Genomic DNA, 22842 nt, shown 5'->3' with positions numbered 1-22842 from the left:
GNGGCATAGAGCCATGGTCATCTCTTTGAATGCAAAATCCAAATTGGGTTTTGTTGATGGAACTCTTACGACACTTTCTGTTGAGGCCAAACCAGAAGAATATACAACATGGAAAAAATGCAATGACATGGTGTTATCTTGGATCTTTAATTCTTTAGCACCTGATATTGTAGATAATGTTATTTTCTATGACACTGCTCATGAAGTTTGGACAGATCTTCAAAATCGTTTCTCTCAAAGCCACACACCACAAATTTTTCAAATTGAGAGAGACATTGCTTGCTTAGCTCAAGATCAAATGATAGTTGCAGCCTATTACACCAACTTTAAAAAATTATGGGATGAGTTAGGCTCCTATAGTAATGCAACCTGCACTTGTCGAGCTAGCAGTAAAAGACGCAAATTGATGCAATTTCTTATGGGGTTGAATGACTCTTATAGTGCTATTCGTGGCCAATTCCTTTTAGTGAATCCTTTGCCTGATGTTACACAAGCTTATTCTTCCATCATTCAAGAAGAAAAACAACGACATTTGGGCACCGCACGTGACACAATAGAAGCTTCAGCCATGACTATTCAAAAAAAATGAACCAGTAGCCCTTGTTGTTCGAGGAAAACAAGGCTTTTCTTCTCGTCTTAATTCATCTAATTGAAAGCCGCTGCATTGTTCTCACTGTGATAGAGATCACCATACAAAAGACACATGCTGGAAGTTACATGGTTATCCTCCTGAACACCCAAAGCATGGAGCAACCAAGAATGCTTACTCTAAGCACAATGGGAGTAGTCAGTCTTTAGCTAATATTGTCACAACGACTCCAATGATGCAACAGATGCAGTCTGCAATGTATGGATTAACTGAATTGCAACTTCAACAAATGTTGTCTATTATACAGGGTAATGAATCAGCTAATCCTAAGGTCAACAATGCCAATGTTTCTTCAAGTTTGTCACCACCCAAACTTATAATTGATAGTGGGGCTACCGATCACATTATTTCTTCACCAACCTTGTTTGTTAACAGTAAAGAAAACACTTCTTTACCACCAGTTGTTATGCCAAATGGTAACCAGGCCCCAATTATCTCTACTGGCACTCTATCTTTGAGCCCAATTGTTTATTTAAAAAATGTGTTTGGGGTGTCATCTTGCAAAGTAGATTTGATGTCGGTAAGTCGAGTCACACGAGATTTAAACTGTTTAGTAACTTTTTTCCTTTTGGGTGTATTTTGCAGGATTTGATGACGAGAATAACAATTGGTTTGGGTAAACAACGAGGCAGACTCTATTACATGGTTGCAATGACATCAAATAAGTCAAAAATTCCTATTCAATCCATAGCAGTCCATGCCACCAAGTCATCTCCTCCTTCAAACACTTTTACTACCTTATGGCACCGACGACTAGGACATCTATCTCCATCTAGATTAGACTTCATGGCTAAAACTTTGTTAAATCTCTCTTTAGAGTCAAATAAAACTTGTGATGTTTGTACTCTTGCAAAACAGACACGACTTCCTTTTTCAACTAGTTCAATTTCTTCCATTAAACCTTTTCAATTAATTCATTGTGATATTTGGGGACCATATAAAATTCCTTCTCTTTCTGGTGCTAGGTATTTTTTGACCATTGTGGATGATTTTTCTCGCTTTACTTGGGTTTTTTTCATGCACCATAAAAGTGAAACCCAACATCTTCTTACCAATTTTTTTTTCTTTTTTCAAAACTCAATTTAATACCTATATAGCCAATATTCGGGTTGACAATGGAAAGGAATTTTTTTCTCTGCGAGATTTTTTTAAACAACAAGGTACCACTTACCAACATTCTTGCACTTACACACCACAACAAAACGGGGTTGTTGAGCTCAAACATAGACATATCCTTGAGTCAGCACGAGCTCTTCATTTTCAAGCTCATCTTCCTTTACAATTTTGGGTAGAATGTGTTTCCACTACTGTCCATATAATTAACCGGTTGCCCACACCTCTTCTTTCACTCAAGACACCTTTTGAGCGCTTATATAGTAAAATCCCTTCTTATTCACACATTAGAGTTTTTGGATGTCTTGCTTATGCTACTAATGTTCATGTTTCTCATAAGTTTGCTCCTCCTGCCCAAAGATGTGTTTTTCTTGGTTATCCTCTTGGTAAAAAAGCTTACAAGTTATATGATCTTGAAACTCACCAAGTCTTCACTAGTCGTGATGTTGTCTTTCATGAGGCTAGTTTTCCGTATGAATCCATTGCCTCTCCTCCAACCACCTTAGACCCTGTCATACCTAATGTTATCCCAGATAATCCTCCGCCTGAGAGTCCTTCATACACTCAACCAGCACCTACAGAAAACAGACTTGCGTCGTTCTCAACGATCTCATGGTCCTCCTACAACTTTGCGAGATTATATTTGCAATCAGGTAGTGTCTCCCGATCCATTGTCATCCCCGTCATCTTTTCCAAATAAAGGTACACCATATCCTCTCTGCAATTTTATCTCTTATGACCTTACACACCTCAACATCGTTCTTTTATTGTCGTTATTACTAATGATATTGAACCTACATGTTATGATCAAGCTGTTTGCCACACTCATTGGCAAAAGACAATGAAATCTGAATTGGCTGCTTTGGAGGCCAATAATACTTGGTCTATCACCACTCTTCCTCCTGGAAAACAGGCTATTGGTTGTCGTTGGGGGTACAAAATCAAGCGCAAATCTGATGGTTCTCTTGAACGGTATAAGGCGCGTCTAGTTGCAAAGGGATATACCCAACTAGAAGATATCGATTATCATGACACTTTTTCACCTATTGCTAAAATGGTTATAGTACATTGTTTATTAGCTTTGACTGCTGCTCAACATTGGTCTCTTCATCAGCTTCATGTCCATAATGCTTTTCTTCATGGTGATCTTTCTGAAGAAATCTATATGTCCCTTCCTCCTGGTTTTCAGCCACAGGGGGAGAATCTTGTGTGTCGCCTCAACAAGTTCTTATATGGATTAAAACAAGCCTCTCGTCAATGGTTTACCAATTTCTCTATAGCTATTCAAAGTGTTGGTTTTATTCAATCAAAAGTAGATTACTCATTGTTTACATATACAAAAGGCTAGTCTTTTACAACTTTGTTGATCTATGTTGATGATATTCTCATAACTGGTAATGACCCTATTGCAACATCCAATCTTAAACAATTTCTACACAATCATTTTCGGATAAAAGATTTGGGTGATCTTAAATTTTTTCTGGGTATTGAGGTCTCTCGTTCTAAGAAAGGTATTTTCATATCACAAAGAAAATACGCTTAAGAAATTGTAAAAGATGTTGGGTATCTTGGAGCTAAGCTTGTGGATTTTCCCATGGAACAAAATATAAAGCTTTTTGATGAAGGGGAATTATTAAAGGACCCGTCAATATATAGGCGATTTATTGGTCGCTTAATTTATTTAACAATTACCCGTCCAGATATCACCTATGCGGTACACATATTGAGCAGATTTATGCACGCTCCATGCAAGTCTCATATGAAAGCTGCAATGCGTGTGCTACGATATTTAAAAAATAACCCAGGTCAAGGTTTGTTTTTCCCTTCACAAAATGAATTATCTTTGCATGCTTTCTGTGATTCAGATTGGGAAGGTTGCTTGCCCAGTATCCCGAAAATCAACTACAGGCTATTGTGTTTTTTTGGGGATCTTCCCTTATCTCTTGGCGAACAAAGAGGAAGAAGAGAATTTCTCTATCCTCTGCAGAAGCTGAATATAGAGCATTGACTGGTACTTGTTGTGAGTTGACTTGGTTATGATCATTGTTGAAAGATTTACGAATATTGCATCCTAAATTGGCATTGTTGTATTGTCACAATAAAGCAGCCTTGCACATTGCAGCTAACCTAGTTTTCCATGAAAGAACTAGACACATAGAGATGGATTGCCACTTCATTCGTGATAAGATTCAGGATGACTCAGTCACAAATAAATATGTACCTTCAGCTGAACAACTTGCCGATGTGTTCACCAAACCACTGGGAAAAGAAGTGTTCTCTATCATGAAGCGCAAGTTGGAAGTTCTTCATATTCACTTTCCAATTTGAGGGGGAGTGTTAGAAAATAAATCATATTTTGAGATTTATGAGAGAATATATTATTATTATTATCCATATTAAATAGGTGATGGACATAAATAATGTTACATTATTATAGAATCATATTAGAATAATTATAGAAATAAAATAACAAAATTATAGATCCTGTTTTTTTTCCTTTTACACTACAACTTATACTTTTGCCTTTTGCATATTTTAATAATATGTGTTTTGTCTTCTTAAAAGCAAACAGTTATGATGTATGTGTCTATTATTTGGATCAGGCATGACCACCAGACAGTTTTAAGTTTGTGAAAGACTTTCTAGGTGACACTTTTATAAAGTCTAGAAGAAAGCATAAATTGGGTAAACTTTGGTCATGGACTTGGTGAATATAGAGAAAAAGATAGGAAAAAAAAATGTAATAATTTTTTTGACAACCTATTACGTGATAGCTTGTGATTGATCGTTTCAAATACACGAACCAATAAAATAGTGACACATAATCTATTATAAAAAAGTTGTTAAAAAAAGTTAACTTATCATATTACAAAGAGATAAGTGGTTACTGTGTAGTCCTTTGCCTACGATACCTCTAGCTTCCATGTCCCTTTCCCTTTGAAATTAAACAACACCAGAACATCTTCTTTTTCACTCTTTTTTTGCTTAGAAAAAATTCCTTGTATTTGACATGACATTTGATGTTCATGTGGCACAATGTGGTTAGTCTGTGAAGCCATTTGCAACATGCCCATTGAACAAAATGGTGGTGGCTAAGTTTTTAATCACAATCTTTTGAGTAATGTTACCAAATGCCCCATCTCTGCCCTCAGTGGAAGTGACTCCTTTTGTGTATCCCAATTCCTCAATCACAGGGATTCTTTTCTTTTCTTTTTCACTCATACATGTAAAAGCAAGCACAATTACGAAATCTTACTAAGTATCTGGAAAATTACATTTTTCTTGCTTATTTGTATTTGCAGTTATATTACCATTTGGGTATAAATTGCTTTAATTAATAAGCAAGAAAGGAAGAGAATGGAGAAACATTGTCTAATTTTGGATAATGTATTTTATAAAGAAAATTTCTCATTTGATATTAGGGTGAACATTATAGTTATGAAATATATTTAAGGTGATTCCAACATTCATAACGAGATATACTTTTAGAAGGGGGTGGCAACTCTTCTTTACACATATTTTAAAACCTTCCTTGTGAGTTTTCATTCACAAGTTGTCATTTAAAATTATTCTACCCATCTATGTGGCAATGCCTCTCCATCTTGATTACAAAATTTTAATTTGACAAATAGCATTCATGTTCTTATTGAATATAAATAACTAAAATTATGTGTAAAATAATTCCAAATAATAAATAAATAAAAGCACATAACTAAGGTTGTAAAACATATTAAAGAAGGGGTAAAGTAAACATCACCATTTTAGAAATATCCTTCGTATTTAATGGATGGATAAAATATGTAATAAGTTTTCTCCTATAAGCGTGATTTATCGAGATTATATTTATTTAAATATATCCCAAGGTTCAAAACTTTAAAATATCTGAAGTGCATCGAGACTTCTCCACTATAATTATTATATAATCATCGTCATATATATATATATGATAGTTTCCTTCTTGTTTTAGACTTGCCCAGAAAAAGAAAATGCACTTTTTCCATCTTCTGTATTCACAGGTGTGCACACTGAATATTTCAATTTAAAGTATTTTTTAATTTGAGTTCTTTTTAATGGGAAATAAATAAAAAAAGTAAGAAAATGACTGATTTGGAATGAATATTTCATAAAAAATCAGATGTTTGACCGAAGAAGGAATGAGTTTATTAATTGCACGGTTGATTTAAATAGAAAAGCTATAATGAAGAGAAAGTAAAAATTTAGGGTAGAATTGAAAGAAGTAGAAGATGGAGAGTAAAATTAAGTGGGCGTAGAATTATAGTATGGCGAAGGAGCGTAACAGAGAAGATGAATGAGTATGCATAAAAGGAGGTATTTCTGAAGCAAGTTGAAAAATGGGTTGAGAAGGAGGGAAGGCAAGAAAGGAAAAGAGAGAGAAAATGGTAGTTGTAGTAAAGTAGAAGAGTAGAAGAGGATATTCATATTCTCTCTCTGTCTCACAGAGAGTCCTTGGATAAAACCTTGGATCAATCATCGGAGTTTCATTAAGAGAAATCATGGCTTCTACTAATGCACTCAATTCCTCTGCATTAATACCTTTCTGTCTCATCCTTATCATTTCCACTAATGCCGCTGCCATCACTGCACATCAACAACAACATTTCAAACAAGCACCCAAATTCTACAACTCCCCCACCTGTGCCACCACTGCCCTCGAACACACCCACACCTGTTCGGACGACGCAGTTCACGTTGCCATGACACTGGATATCACCTACCTCCGGGGCTCCATGGCGGCCATCCTCTCCGTCCTCCAGCACTCCTCCTGTCCAGAAAACGTCGTCTTCCACTTCGTCACCGCCGCCTCCAGGACCTCCTCCTCCGCCCTCCTTAATCGCACCCTCTCCAATTCCTTCCCTTATCTCAATTTCCAAATCTACCCCTTCAACGATCTCCAAGTTGCCGGCCTCATCTCCACCTCCATCCGCTCCGCTCTCGATTGCCCCCTCAACTACGCCCGCAACTACCTCGCCAACCTCCTCCCCTCCTGCGTCCGCAAAATCGTCTACCTCGACTCCGACCTCGTCCTCGTCGACGACATCGCCAAACTGGCGGCCACGCCACTCGGAGACCACAACAGCAACAACACCGTCCTCGCCGCCCCCGAATACTGCAACGCCAACTTCAGCGCTTACTTCACCCCCTCCTTCTGGTCCAACCCCTCTCTCTCCCTCACCTTCGCGGGCCGAAGGCCCTGCTACTTCAACACCGGCGTCATGGTGATTGATTTGCAACGCTGGCGGGCCGGCGACTACACCAGGAAGATCGAGGAGTGGATGGAGCTCCAGAAGAGAATGCGGATCTACGAGCTGGGGTCCCTTCCGCCGTTTCTACTCGTTTTCGCTGGCAACATAGGCCCGGTGGATCACAGGTGGAACCAGCATGGGCTTGGCGGGGATAACTTCCGCGGCCTCTGCAGAGACTTGCATCCAGGCCCGGTGAGCCTCCTGCATTGGAGTGGGAAGGGAAAACCGTGGGCCCGCCTCGACGCCAACCGCCCTTGCCCCTTGGATGCCCTGTGGGCTCCCTACGATCTTCTCCAAACTCCTTTCGCTCTCGAAGCCTAGCCCGCCACAACCATTTTTATCATTATTAGCGGCAGCAGCAGTAGTACTAGTACAATTTTATTTTAATTTTTTTTTTTGCTTTGCGGGAGTAGTTTTGATTTAGCGGTGGTGTCGTATATTGGTTGTCCCTGGGAGCTGGCGCTGGAGTCGCTCCTTCCTCGCCGTGTGCGGCCCCATACTACGGCCGTGTTGATCTTACACTGTACATGTACAGCCAGGTACATATACCCTCCACTTTTTTTCCTTTCAGCCACTCAAATACCACTGTTACCGTTACGTCTTGTAACTACTAACACGAAATCACCCCAATGCCAAGTTTTTATTTTATTTTAATGTAATTTCTTCTTCTTTTTCTTCACTACGTCTAGATTGTAATTTTTGTTGTGAGTGGCTGTTTACGAAATTGGTAATTCGGAAATAATATTTGTGGCGTTATTACGTGTGTGAAATGGGAGTGGGAAATAATCATGAGACTCCTTAACCAACTTGAACAGTGGTTGCCTGTGTGTAAGGAAAATTGAAAAGGATATTTTGTGTCGGTGAGGTTGGGTTTATTGTAGCTGCGGATCTGAAAAGGATCGTGCGTTGTATTTTGAATATTTTTCTTCTCCAACTGAATCATCGCTCTTTTCTCTTCTATTGTCTGGCCAAAGCCAAACATTACTTTTCAAGGTTTTGACTAGGTTGATCATCATTGTTTGTATCTTCTTTTTGGGGGTGCAAATTTTTGAACATGGAATCATCCATACGTCCGAAATATGATACTAAATTGGAGTCATTTGCTGCTACAAATAAGTAATCACTCAGAGAGACACTCACTATTTAGTCATTTCTAAAGTTTGACGCACTTAGATTTAACAATTAATAAATTAAAACCACCCCCTCCTTTAACCAAAAAGAAAGAGAAAATATATAACTTGGAAAAATAAACAAAAGAACGTACCAACCGGGCTTAACACTTAACAATTATTTGACTTACCATCCTTCTAATATTTGATTTTTTTTCCAGTTTTTTCTGCTCATATGCATGCTTCTTCTTTTACTTTTATTCCATGTGACCCAAAAGAAAACTTACTCTTTCTACTGACGAGGGCAACTCCAGCTGCAACCGCTCGGGAACGTTCCTTCTCTACCGGTCGGTTCTTCTCACTTCTTTCTTCCTTTCTGACTCTCGCTCTCTCTCAATCTCAAATATGGATGACTTGCAGAAAATACTCGGACGCTCAAGTCAGAATTTGTCCTTACAAATCTATCAAAATGTAGTAAAAAACCAGAGATTTTACCTTCTCAATCGATTGTTATTTATACGGTTTCAGAGAATATTATTCATTAATTTACCTTTTAATGACGACGTTCAATGCTCACCTTAACTGCCCGACAATGACTGTTACCCCATTAACTACGCCTTTATGGACATTCAAACGCTGTCTCCAACAAACGGCTGGAGAAGCCCGATCGGACAAATTATACCATCTTCCACATACTCGGTATTGTCTAAACACGTCCGATCAGTCCATCCTACTTGATAGTAACAAATAGTATTTAACAATATAAAAGGTATCATTACATATGCTAAACTCAATCGCATGCATGAATATGTGCTGACAAAAAAGTTACGTAAATACTGAATTAGAACAAAACTAACTCCAAACATAGAACATGGTATAAAGAGAATCAATTAATTTATAAACTAGTTTCAACCCAATGTTCAATTTAACAATTATGGAATCGTCAATAGCCTATATGAGTAAATCGTACATAGGTGAATAAATGTGAAAAAGTCTAAACAAAAGTCAAGTTTTCTCACTAAATGAAAAAACAAAAAAGTACTACTATAAATCTTAACACGGAGGAATCAATGTCAGAATGTACGTAAACATTAATTCGTCATTAAAAAGCCTCTATACGCGTCTAACTTCCACTCATCATGTTTTAGTTTTAGTCCGTTTAAAATGAAAAAAAGTGAAATTGAAAATGAAAAGGAAAATAAATATAAATTTTATTTTTCCTTGCTCATTTCTTTAACCAAACTTATTTTACTACTCGTGCTTTAAGGGCATGCAACCTGAAAAATAAAGTCAAGAAATTGTTCACTTGTACGGGATTGAAAAAGGTAAAAAAATATTTGTTGTTTTCTTTAACAATTATAACTGTTCCATCTCTAAAAACATGTTTTTCTTGTGAGAAACCCACTGTACTAGATTCAATAATAAGAAATAAAAGTAAAATTAATTTGGTAAGCTTTGGGAAAACACGCAAATGGCAGATAGAAACATTAATTGAAAACTAACATCTAATGTGCCGCGTTAGGAGTCGTGTCCCGTGGAACCACTGATACTGCCCATACGTATGTGCATTTCTCACCGTCATATTCACTTTAAGGTTGAAACAATTCTAAAATATAAGTGATTAGGTAATTTAAATTGTGATAAAATCATTTTAAGTCATTGATAAAATTTCAAACATACGAAATTACGGTAGTTTGAGTGAGATTAACTATAATAATTTTTTCATTAATATATGTTTCAAAATATATATATATATATATATATATATATATATATATAATATATATATATATCTTATCTTAGAAACTCACTCATTATTGAAAAAATTATCTTGACCATCATACCATTATTAATATCTAATTACACACTTAAAATATGTATATTTCGATATGAAAAATATATTAAAAATTTTATATCAATTAAAATTAAGATAAAATTACTGTATTTAAGTGGATATAAATATAATTTTATAAGTCAGCTTTATAAGATTAAGTTAATTTAAAAATCAATCTTTTAAGAATTTTTTAAAATTATATATAATATATGTTTTCGACTGTGGATGACATAATGCAATTAAAACCATCTCTGAGTCCTTTCCTGGATTATTTTAAATGACGTTTTAACTATTATTTTTATTTAAGAAGCGTTGCAAAAGAAGTCCACATGGTATACTCAAAGTTTTCTTTTAAGTCAACCCGACTACTTGATTCAAATACGCCATCTTACTTTAATTTAACCATGGAAATTTTTAGAGTACACATTTTTGGTGTATTTTTTTTTTGTTCTAGATCCTAGACGAAGTAGCATGCTAGTTTCGGCGAGCGGACGATGTAAAAGACTAGATGTTCAAACAAAAGAAAGATGCTGAGACATTAAAAAGTGCAACGAGTCTACCGAAATATTTAGGCATACCTTATTTTAATTTTTAAGTCAACTTGTGCATGTATCTAATTTCTTCGCAATACACCGAGGGTGATATAGAACATGGGTTACGCGGATTACTATGGTGTTGTAAATTAAATATGAAAAACATGGTATCACAATGGTTTTATATTATATGTATGGTCAAATTAATTATCTGTTTTGCATGAATGAGAGTTGGGTAGAGGAATGAGAAGCATGAACATTAAATTTAGATGGAGAAATAAAGGGATCGAGAAAGTAGCACATGACTAGTAAGAGACGGAAAATGAAAGACAACGAGATGTACCATTGAGATGAACAAACCCCCTAAAATTTCGGTTTGAACTAATGAGGCAAACCAAGTTAGGACACATGTTTATTGAATTTCTCGGTAGCAAATGTGGATTACTTAAAAAACAACATTAAATTTTTGGTTACTTTATCATCTTTTTTTTCATTTCTTTTTTGCATTTCATTGTGAAGATGTGTTGGGTGGTGGTTCATATCTCCTTGTTTTTTATACCAAAAGCAACAGCGACAGGTGTTACAATCTATTTTGGTTGTTTGTTTCTTTCACCGCTAGAACCAACAATTGTGTTCCAAGCGACTTCAACCTCTGGAAACTGAAAATTGAATCAAGATCAAGATTATCACATGTAAGATACACAAACATTACCAAACCCATTTTAGGTACATGCCAGCGGTTTCGTCTCTGCGACTATCATGGTTGTTTGAACTTATTTTTCATCTATAATAAAAAACATTGCAAGAACAGTTTTATAATCAATCGTTAATATGAATACAACATAATTATAATTAAAAGAACGTTGCTGACACACTCTATAATACACTCTTCTAACATTTTTTTCTACTTTCAGTGAAAATAAATTTGAACTTCATTTGAGTTACTTGAAAGTTTATTTGCCATCCTTCAACCTTGCTTCAGGGCTCCATCTTTAGGCCCATAAGCACATGGTGTCATTTTGTTAGGACAAAATCATAAATGGGCTTCAACGTAAATTTATAATTGGGCTTCAACACCTAAACATCTTATTTTGATGAGTGTTTCATCTGCACCTCCAAGATCTCATCCTACACCTCCAAAAAAATTCCACTTTTAATCTTCTGACATCTCATCCTCCACCTCTAACTTTTTCAAAACTTTCATTTTTAACTTAAATAAATATTTTTTCATTTTCTTTTCTTTTTTATTAAAAACAATCTTCACCAACTTAATAATAATTTAATTTAATTTAAAAGTTAAATATTATTTAAAATAATTTTGTATTTTAATAATTAGTAAAATATAATTTATATTATAATAATAGTTATATTAAAAACATAAAATAAAATAATTAAAATAAAAATAATAAAAATAATAATAAATAATAATAATAAATTTGATTTAATATATTCAAATATATTAAATTATAATAGAATATTAAAATAAATTAAATAATTATTAAATTTTAAATAAAAATGAAAATTTTAAAAAACTTATTTATATATTAAAATCTATAAAATATGTTAATACTTTTGCTTTTTATTTAAAATTTAATAAATATTAAACTTAAATAAAAATTATAATATTACTTATTATATTTTTATATTTTAATAATTAATAAAATATGATTTATATTTTTAAAATAATTCTATTAAAAAAATTAAAAAAATAATAACTAAAATCAAAATCAAAATCAAAATCAAAATAATACTTAAAATCATATTTAAAATATTTAAATATATTAAAATATTAAATTAAATTTAATAATTATTAAAATTTTAGAAAAATAAAATTTTGAAAAATTTGTTAATCAGATATTGATATCCGATAAGTTATAAATCAAATATGATCTGATAAAAAAGTTTTAAAATTTTATTTAATTTAATTTAATATTTTAATATAATTTAGTATATTTAAATATTTTATTTAATATAATTTTATTTGTTATTTGATAAATAATTATTTTAAAATTTTATCTTTTATTTAAAATTTAATAATTATTTAATTTAATTTAATATTTAATATAATTTAATATAATTTAATATATTTAAATATATTAAATATTTATTTAATATAATTTTATTTTCATTGTTATTATTTTTATTTTAATTATTTTATTTTTATATTTTTAATATAATATTATTATTACATAAATCATATTTTAATAATTTTTAAAATATAAAATTATATTAAATAATATTTGAATTTTAAATTTAGTTATTATTAACGTAGTGTAAAGTCTTTTATAAATATATTTATTAAAGTTAAAAATAAACTTTTTTATAAATGTAGGATAATGATGAGATTTCTGAAGGTCAAAATTAGAATTTTTGAAGATGCAGAATGAGATCTTGGAGGCGGCGTAGATGATACACTCTATTTTGATCTTGTAGTAACGACTCCAAAGAAAAGTTCATTTGTTTCCTTGGATATGTGCAGTAGGAAAGAGATAAAAAGACAATGGAACTGTTTGGAAACATCATTGGTCGATGAAATTTGATTTAATTACTTTCTTTTGGTAGTTAAATTTTCAAATCAATTTGTTTTTAATCTGTATAATTTGCAACATATTTCTTTACTTTACACTTGGCCGGTCGAGCTATCCCTGTTCATACATGATTGAATACAAAATCATGAATCCTGTGTTACAGTTTGAAGAATGAATTATGATGTGACCGAACGGTTCATAATTCACAATCTTAAGATAGGATATGAGTAATCAATTCCATCTTAATTTGCTAGCTGTTGACAGTGATTTGGTGAACAAAAAGTGGAATAATATAGTATCGTGGGTGGTTAATAGTTCATAAATTTGGTAGCTGGTGTAAGAATCGTGAACGATTCATAATTCGTAGACATATTGATAACTTTGACAGCTTCCTATATCACATTAACGTGAAAATAGACACGTTTCCTAATGAGGCCACTTCAATATTCTAACCACGCCTTTACTAATAGCTAAATGTTATGGTGAAATAGAAGTGTTATACGATGGTTTCAGTTTTGGAAAGATTAACATGTTGTTACAGTTCGGCGTATCAAGACACGAATCTTTTGTTGTCTTCCTCGTAGTTCCCGTAATCAGAATCATCACTTCTTGCTTTCTTCCGAATGTATCTATAGTTGGCGTACTGCAAAATTATCTACCATTGTTAAGGTTTAACAACTTTGTAGCCCTGTAAGAATGTGTTTGATGAGTATGTTCTGGAAAAAAAGAAACAATTTCTTATTAACAACAACAAATATTTGCATAAAAAAACTGCGTATAAAGGATACGAATAGATCCAATGCCACGCAACCTATGGCATCCAACAGCCATGGCATATTAGCTCTGATGCTTTCCCATTCGGTAGTTCTTACAAGAATACTGCACACATGACAGAACAGCAGAGGAATTAGAATATTGCTTAATTTCATTTTTTTCATAATAGAAGGCTGAAAAACATATGCAAGGGAGGGAAATAGTAACCTTCCAACGTAAGTGGCATTGGCGATCAATGCAAAGAGAAACATCAGAGGATTTAAGCCCTACAGTGATAAAGAGAGAAATCATCTATAAATCAGGGGAAATGCAATGTGAGTTATAATTTGAAAAAGAAAAAGGAGATTAAGATCATACAGTACCTCCACACTCCCTCGTTTAATCTGGCCATGGTTACGTAGTCAACAACTTTATCAGTAATTAACAAGAAAAAAAAAACACGACTGCAGAAAAAATGAAAAGTATTCAGAAATAAAAGAAAAAGTTCTGAGCCATACATTCAACCATATTTGAGGGAGCCTGCCACCCATATAGATCACAGCCATAAACCATCCTAACCATTGACCCAAGGCACTGTGCATGTTTTGCTCCTGTGATGAGTTCTAGAAATTAAGTGGCAGCAAGGTAATGGCAGTGTGTGAATAAATTAATCAAACAGTAACATTGCCAATCTGTATACCTGCAAGAGTAGCTTTCTTCCGTTGAATCTTATGTATCCCTCCTTCAAAGCATTACCCTGCCGGGGCAAGTTCATAGATGCTGCTAGAAATGTTCCATAGCTTGCCTGAAACACAGGAAGTGAATATGTATAAGGAGATCAAGACATATTACTGTGCCTCTAGCAAAACTTTGATGATCATGTCATACTTAAAAAAGTACATCACTTGGGAAAACAAATTAAGATAACAAGAACCTTTTGAGACATTGATACAAATTCTGTTAACCTTAATTTCAGGGATAAAAACTCACAGGGACAGATCGAGGGATGGGTCTAGGCTGTGTTACAGGCTTGGTGGAAGAAAGTGGAGGTGGCTCATCATCAGAGGATGAATCATTGTTCATTTCCATGGCCGAAGGGACACTTTTAGCAGCTCTCAAGTAGGTACCAAATGGTGGAGTATCATTACCGGCCAGAGATCTCGCTGACCTGTTTAATTAACTCAAAAACAAATAATTAGTTGAATAATCTCTTAATAAAACCATTATTTAACAAAATGTACTCATATGAACTGGGAATTGAAAGACAATTTTTACCTATAGTAGTATTCCCGTCGGGGCGTTGATTTGGGTTCGTCATTTGGTATTGCAATCCCTGACTGTGGCCCTGGTTTGGGTCTCAAAGGTTTTTTCTCTTCTTCCTGGGCCTATTAGTAATATTAATAAAAAAGAATAAATTAATGAAATATACGTGTTCTCTTTTAAATTATATTTCAATTTTGATGAGCAGAACCTGGCATGAGAAATTTGAAATTATTACTGTACCTCGTCGATGTTGATATTTCGACGACGCTTGTTCCATTTATAGATGTAGTCATAATAGAGGCTTTGAAGTACTAGCACGATCGTAGTGATTGTGTAAAGCTGCACATCACATAAACAAGCGATGTTAAGAACTTAAGTCTATTTATTTTTTATATAAATAAAAATTACAACTTAAAAAATATAAAGAAAATACTAATATACAATTTTTTGAGAACACAAAAATGGAAAAGGGAAGAGATGATTTCAAAAGAACGTTCCGGTTGATTTGTCTCTGGAAAGAACACAATAACACGTGTCCAATGGGTGGCCTTCAGCTTGGTGACATGTCATAGCCTTATTGTATAGTGAACAAGTGGGCGTACCCTACTTTTGCAAATATTTGTTTATGTTAATGGACATAAAAGTTTTCAAAGTTCATGATAGTATGTTTCCCAGTGTTACAGTTACAAATTTTATAATTAAATACGATTGATTGTAGAAAATTCAAAATTTAGTTTATGAAATACGTTTAAGTAAAATTGAGAAATACTTTTCTTGCGTTAGATTAAATTTTTTATATGAAGTTATTGCAATCTTGCTTTTGAAATACAAAATCAATTTAATTTTATGAAGGATCTTGTTAATAAATGCCTAAATAAATTAATTGTGGAAAAGAGATTTAATACATTTAATTCAATATTTCCAACGGCAGATTTAAAAGCAAATATTAAATAATTTTTTAAAGGGTTTTTTGTACAATAAATACCTTGACTCTTGCTACTAGAAGAGTAACTCTATTGGAAATGCACTCTTGAGAATCTGGAAAATTTTAAAACAAGCAATTCCCAAGCTAAAGATAATTTAAAGGTTTCGTTTCAGAGCTACATTGCTTTAAGATCTAAAACACCAAACGCACCAAAAAGAAATTTATAGAAATGGAAATAACACGCAGAGAGGGAATTCCGGTGCAGTAGTTACCAGAGCTGTGTAGTACTGAGTAGGCAACTGGTTTTGCAGCCATCCAAAAAAGCAAGTGGAAAAACAAAACACAACACACAAAAAAGATAAAAACAAGTAAATAAAGTGAGTCAACAATCACGATAAGTACAAATATATAAAAAACATTAAAGCAAGAAAGAACTGGAACAAGAACATGTATGGAACGAAACAAGTGTTTTAATTTTAATGTTGATGGTTAGAAGTCTGGTACCGTGGCAGGCTCCAGAACACAACCAACGAGATTGAACATGTCGCTGCATAAAAAATGGTTGAGGAAAGGAATTAGAGTAATTGTGGGAGTAATAAAACGTTGGGTTAAAATTAGTAGAGAAAAGAAAGAGGGAAAAGATGACGAACCCAGCGACCCAAGTGAGGAGAAAGGCTAGGGAGACACCATGGCTAGACTTAGCTCGAAAGTTGGTGATAATCTGAGGAATTTCTGCTACTCCCCAGCATATGAGACTGATGAAGCCCAAGGAAAAGGAGATTTCATCTTTAAGATCGCAGAGACAATCATCCAAGTAACGCTGAACCCAACCGACGCAGGGTTTGCTCTCCTTCACGCAGTACGAGGGAGCCATTTCTATTTTATTTCGCTCGTTTTGCTCACGCTGAGAGAGCGAGGTTTAGCGTGGGTGGTTTTATAGGAAGAGGCTACTGAATTTACCTCACTATAAGACACACTGCATAAAGTAATTAATTCGTGAAAAAACACGTTTGTGAGATTGGACCATGTTGTCCTCATCGGGTTTTCATTGCACAATTTGCTTTAAACAAAAATTTAGTTTTGCTACGTCTGTGGGATATTCTCTCAACCGATGCTATCAGCTGAGCTACATGTGATGTGAGTCTTTTCTTTCATTTTCGGTAGTGAACTCCATGTGAGTCTATATGCATGATTTTTTTGCATGTTACAATGTGTCTCTACTTATTTTATCAAAGGAAAGCAATAATGTTGTGAGTAATTAAGCAAGATATTGTATGTTGGTGTGCAATACACATCTTGGTCATCATGTTACACATGACAACACTAAGCAAATGGTTGCTCAAAATCTTCTTGTACTTTCTTCCTTTACAGAGATATTATTAGTTTTGTATGAGATTGGAAGAGTTTAAGGGGGCAGAGATGTCAAAAAAGTGTTGACATTATTTGTACTGTTCTCCGTACTGATTTCTTTGTTTCATCATCTTAAACAAGAAACTCTGTACCGAAATTAAGTCGCTCTGACCCGTAGTCCTGAACAGTAATTTCCTTTCGGAACATTCACAGCATATTCTGGAATGTGATGTCTAATTAATACTACTTTCTCACAATTATTATACTTTTTGTTAGTCAATATTTATTGAAAATTATACATTTTTTGTGAATGTTTTTGTAATTTTATAGCTTTTAAATAAGTTTAGTCAATAAAAATTTTGCTGCCAGCACTTTATTTTTAATTGACACACTTAACAATTTTGTGTACTGGCTTTCCAATTTTTTTAACTTTTTTTTCCTCGAAAGGCATATCCAAACAAAATTAATAGTTTGATATTACATCACAGGTTTTGTTTCATTTTGTTTTGTTTTGTTTGAGTGCACCAAACTATTCTCCGTCCAATTTCCAAAATTCTGATTCCAACCTTTTTCTACTTCACTTTTTTGGCCAAGTCCTCTTTGAAAAATGCATTCGGGGTTAAATGATCAATATACAATTTTCCTTGTCCATTTCAGCTATAGCAGAATTTGTTTAGTTGCATTATTGGCCAAAAAAAGAAAAATTCCACTGCTTGCTGGAATATGCTACTATTTGGCAAAGTGAGAGTCTTAGCAATAATGCTTAAGGGGAGACATCTTTGCATACGAACGAAGAGTCCGTTGTTTTGAATTTAATGCCACATTGAGTTCAAAATCTTTATCATTACATTAATGAATCTTTGCCGATGGTATATTTCTACATTTGCCCATTTTTATTAACATGATACTTTGTATTTGTATTTTGAAATAATTCATCAATATTTTCAATCAAGTCATTCATTGTTTGGCCTTTTTTGGCAGTGTGAAGTGACAGAAGTACACAAAAATGTAGGATATGAAGATTTGGCAATGAAAGTGGATGAATGATTCATATTATCCCAGCCAAGTTCAAGATAGCAGTGGTGTTTCGAAGCAGCGGTGTTGAACCTGCCCTCTAAACTCTTCTAGGTTCATCTTCCAAAGCAACTCCTCTCACCAACCCTTCTTTCTATTTTAACTAAAATAACATTAAAGAACTTATAATATCAAACGTTAATGTTTCTCAAAGTTAAATTAAAATTCTTACAAGACAATATATGGATCTCTTCAGATTCTAATCACCCAACATATTCATATTCATATGATGGATAATGTATACTCACTATCAAATTCATACAAAAAAAAATTTACTTATTATTCGTTATTCGTTAGATATCCATTTGTTATTTATTATTCCTAGTTACCTACGGACATTTAGAAAAAATTATTTTATAAATTTTTAAAATAAAATTATAAAATATAATATAAATTAAATTAGATATAAATTAAAATTAAAATTAAAAATTTAATTAAATTTAATTTAATAAAATATAAATTAATTTTAATTAAATCTAACTTAATAAAATATGAATTAAATTTTAATTTTAACTTTTTTATAAGTAATAAATATATGTGAGCATGGTTAATATAGTATCTGATTTATTTATAAATAAATATTAAAATATCTATTAACTACAAATAATAAATATCTTGTAAATTATTTACAGATAAAAATCAAATATATTTTTTTTTCAGTATTCTTTTCATCCTTATAATCATCATTTGCTAAAACCATCTACATCCGATATTCTTAAAACATTTCCGACACAGGTATAACCAACATTTGAAGTTAAGATATTAATAAATCTTATACTATAACCCTAGCTTATTAGATAAGAATAAGGAAGAATTAAATAAAAAAAATGGGGTCCATTGTTATGAAAAGGCTAATTGTTTTGGTTTGAGGAATAGAAGTGTTGATGACTACGGTGGAGATGAAGGTATAGCTTTGTGTTGTAGTGTTTGGAATGAATCACTGAGAAAGAGAAGATACCAAATTCTGATCCAGAAAGCAGTGACGAAAGGGACAAAGAAAACGGCGTCTGTGCGTCGCAAATCGGTGATTAATTTCCGTTGTTCAGTTTGTTCTGCTTACGTCAGCTTCATCATGTTTATCCTTTCTCCTAATCACCACAAACAACGACACTTCTCTTCTTCTATACACTTGACGTATACTAAGCCAATTCTACTTCTATTTCTTCACCACTAAATCACTTTTTCGTGCCGTGCTTCCATTCAAATGAACTTATCACCATTCCTTTCTAAAGATAAAACAGAAATCCCAAAATACACTTTCATTAATTCAGTAGCAACAAAACAATTTTATCTTTCTACGATGATACTGATTGCACTGCACATGCGTAATTCAAAGTGTTATTAAGTTTCAAGAACCAAAAATAAGACTTGCACTACTTATTATTGTCAAAAACTAGTTACGATCCTAAAATAAAGAGTACAATCATATATTTAGCACCTTATCATGAATAATTTTGAATTGGAGAATTATGAAATTTTATATTGGGAATGAATTTTTGTATGATATGTTCTTTGCTGTCAATTTTGTAAGTACATGCAATCTAAAAATATTTAAATATTGTTATAGATCACTTAAATGGCACTGTAACATATTTAAAAATTTATGATGAAAATGGTTTTGTATCTGTATTAGAATTCATTAAAGAAATGAGTATGAATCAAGAGTCCAAATTGAATAAAGTACGCAAATTCAAAAAGACATTTTGATGAGATTGTTAGTGATGATACATTGCATTCAACTACATTTTTTTTCGCATAATTTTTAAGACATATGTCTGATTCAATATTTGACCTGTAAATTGGTTCATCAGAATAATCATGGCGTATATATTCTGAATGGAAATGGTTGAGCCTAGGTTGAACTCTACTACATGAGTACCATTTTCATGGCGCACTTCCAAAATCTCTAATTGTCTTGTGCGATTGAGAAATAACTGACTGCAACAGTTACAGAGTTTTTCTTTTCACTAGTGCAGTGAGAGAATTTTACTGTGGTTATTTTTCACTATACGTCGCGGTTTACGAACCGCGGCATATTCAGCCGCGGTAGTAAGTCAGAGACTTTAGGTCGCGATTATGGCCGCCGTATATAGGTTGCGGAATATGCCGCGGTTGTCCAAGGAACCGCTGCCTAAATCCATTTTCTTAAAAAAAAAAAAATTTTGTCCACTATATGCCGCGGTTCAACCGCGGCAAAAGACTGTAGTATATGCCGCGATTTTAGCACTAACCGCGGCCATATGTCTCATTTTACAAAAAAACGAAACACTATATGCCGCGGTTGTGGTTACAACCGCGGCATATTCCCCTGCAGTTTTTTAAAATTGCAGGTCTGTTTTTGTGATATCCACTACCACAAAAACAGACCTGCATATAAAAACATGTACACAAATTCAATTTGAACAAAACAAACACATGTTCAAATGTATTTCAACATCAAATAAAGTACAAAGTCTAAGAAAATTCAATCTAATCAAATGCAATGTTTAAATCTAAGAGCTATTGTATAATCTAATTATATACTTCGCAGCAGCGTTCCTAATGAATAATAGTGACTTCTCAAGAACTGGTGTAGTAGTCTTGAATCTCTGCAAAAGACAATTCATATTAATTAGTGTATATGAATTCAACATTTGGAAAAAAATCAAAATTTGTTAAAGTTAAATATTACCGTTTCCCAGCGACTTGTGATGTGAGAACGAACAATATGGGTCATCCAATACATTACATAGTATCCGCACTCATATGACCCATTTTGTCTGTTACACTACAATATATCATCACAGTTGATAATAGTTAGTGAATAACATTAAAATAAAACAATTATAACAAAGTATGGCTTTAGCATATGTCAAACCTTGAGAGAAATCCAAGCAATCTTTCTACTATTAACAATTGATCTCCCACCCATCATTATACTTGCTGGAATAGAACTATATATAAAAAAAGGTTTTAGCATTCATTTATATAACAAAGAAAGTCCAAACATTGAGGTTCTTACCAATCAATTGCTTGTCTGAGTTGTGTGGGAGGAGGCTTGTGCAATGAACAGAACCACAAAACATAGTTGTCTTGCATAGACATAACAAGAAGTTGCCAATGGCGCCTGAAATTTATAATAACGTAACTATTAAATATTAAAATCACATATGGAACATTATTATGTTAACAAAGTTCACTTACCCGGATATATAAGGCAAAAAGTATATTTTCTTGCCCCTTCCAAAACTTCTTATCAGATTCATGTTGATCTGATCAAAATCATTTGATTCATGAATTGATTGGGGATCAATGAATCCATAATCATCAGAACGCCCCAACTTGTTACTGACCCCAGACATATACCTGAAATCAAAAATTAACTTTGATATAAGGATACTTGATATATAAATCAATTTTATATATAAATAATTGGTCATAGACTTACATCGTCCAAAGTTGAATAATTGAAATATTCAACTCTTGTGTTCCTGACGCAAGCTCACGGACATCTTGGCTATTAAGGTATATTGGGACCTCAGAGCCTGTCCCAAATACATTAGCATCATACTCAACCTCCAAAGGCTTATCATCAAGGATGTCAGCAAGTAGATGCAATGAAGAAAGAGGGTCATCCTCAGATAGAGGAATCTTCTCTTGTGCCTGCGTCTGTTGTTACATGAAAAGATAAGATAAGTTTTGACATCAAAAACCTTTAAAATTGAGAAGTGTAAAGAAGAATTTCATACCGAGGGGTCAGAAACTGGTTTAACCAAAAATTTAGGCCAAGAGATAAACGACTTATATGCTTGTTCCACAGTGAAAATCTCTTCCGTGGACAGAGGAACCGAGGCATCTGGTATGATCATTTCATCCACTGAGACCTTCACCTCATCCTCTAATAGTTGCATACCATGACATACAGTCGCTGACCTAAACTCTGTTCCACGAGCTACCAGCACCATCTCAGTATCCTCTAAAATGTATAGCAGACATGGACTACCATCGTCCATGTCATCCTCTGGGATGGCTGATGCGGAACAACTTCCTTTCGCGCTTCTCCCGGTCAGAGTAAATGTTAGATTATACAAAAGATAGAAATAATTGCACATAAATGTTTATTAAGTTTACCTGTGGGAGGGGGAGGGATACGTGGTAAATTAATCCAATTTCGATCCATATTCCTAAATATTACATAAAAAGATAAGCTACTAAAAATCAAACTTGCAATTTCATACATATCATTGAAACTTAGTGAATAATATTTTAAGGTTTATAAATAATGCAAGAACTACAGCACACATTACCAAAACTATAGCAAAAATTATACCATACATTATCAAAACTATAGCAATTTCATGCATTACCAAAATTTTAGCAAAAACTATACCATACATTACCAAAACTATAGTAATTTCATACATTACCAAAACTATAGCAATTGTTATTATGCAAAAACTAATGAAGA

At 33.4% G+C, this 22842-nt stretch overlaps 1 protein-coding gene and 2 pseudogenes across 1 annotated transcript; 2 read left to right on the top strand and 1 right to left on the bottom strand.

Moving 5' to 3' along the window:
• The first annotated feature begins 406 nt into the window (after window positions 1-406).
• On the top strand, window positions 407-1269 carry LOC148192004 (uncharacterized; annotated as a pseudogene).
• Window positions 1270-6006: 4737 nt separating this feature from the next.
• On the top strand, window positions 6007-7782 carry LOC148192003 (putative galacturonosyltransferase-like 1 pseudogene; annotated as a pseudogene).
• A 5515-nt stretch (window positions 7783-13297) lies between these two features.
• LOC148192002 (vacuolar lysine transporter YPQ1-like) lies at window positions 13298-16969 on the bottom strand. The gene is made up of 12 exons (XM_088100763.1): window positions 16622-16969; window positions 16476-16518; window positions 16244-16270; window positions 15287-15385; window positions 15059-15168; window positions 14774-14951; window positions 14484-14588; window positions 14302-14394; window positions 14167-14187; window positions 14012-14070; window positions 13819-13909; window positions 13298-13685 (listed from the first exon to the last, which is right to left on the bottom strand). The coding sequence occupies exons 1-12, from the start codon at window positions 16843-16845 to the stop codon at window positions 13581-13583; spliced, it is 1155 nt and encodes a 384-aa protein (XP_087956889.1). The 5' UTR covers window positions 16846-16969; the 3' UTR covers window positions 13298-13580.
• Between the last annotated feature and the right edge of the window lie 5873 nt (window positions 16970-22842).

The sequence above is a fragment of the Vigna umbellata genome, chromosome 10, assembly GCF_029865625.1.
Source record: "Vigna umbellata cultivar VRB3 chromosome 10, Vumbellata_1.0, whole genome shotgun sequence".
Taxonomy (NCBI): Eukaryota; Viridiplantae; Streptophyta; class Magnoliopsida; order Fabales; family Fabaceae; genus Vigna; species Vigna umbellata.
This window is presented reverse-complemented; position numbering and strand designations above follow the sequence as displayed.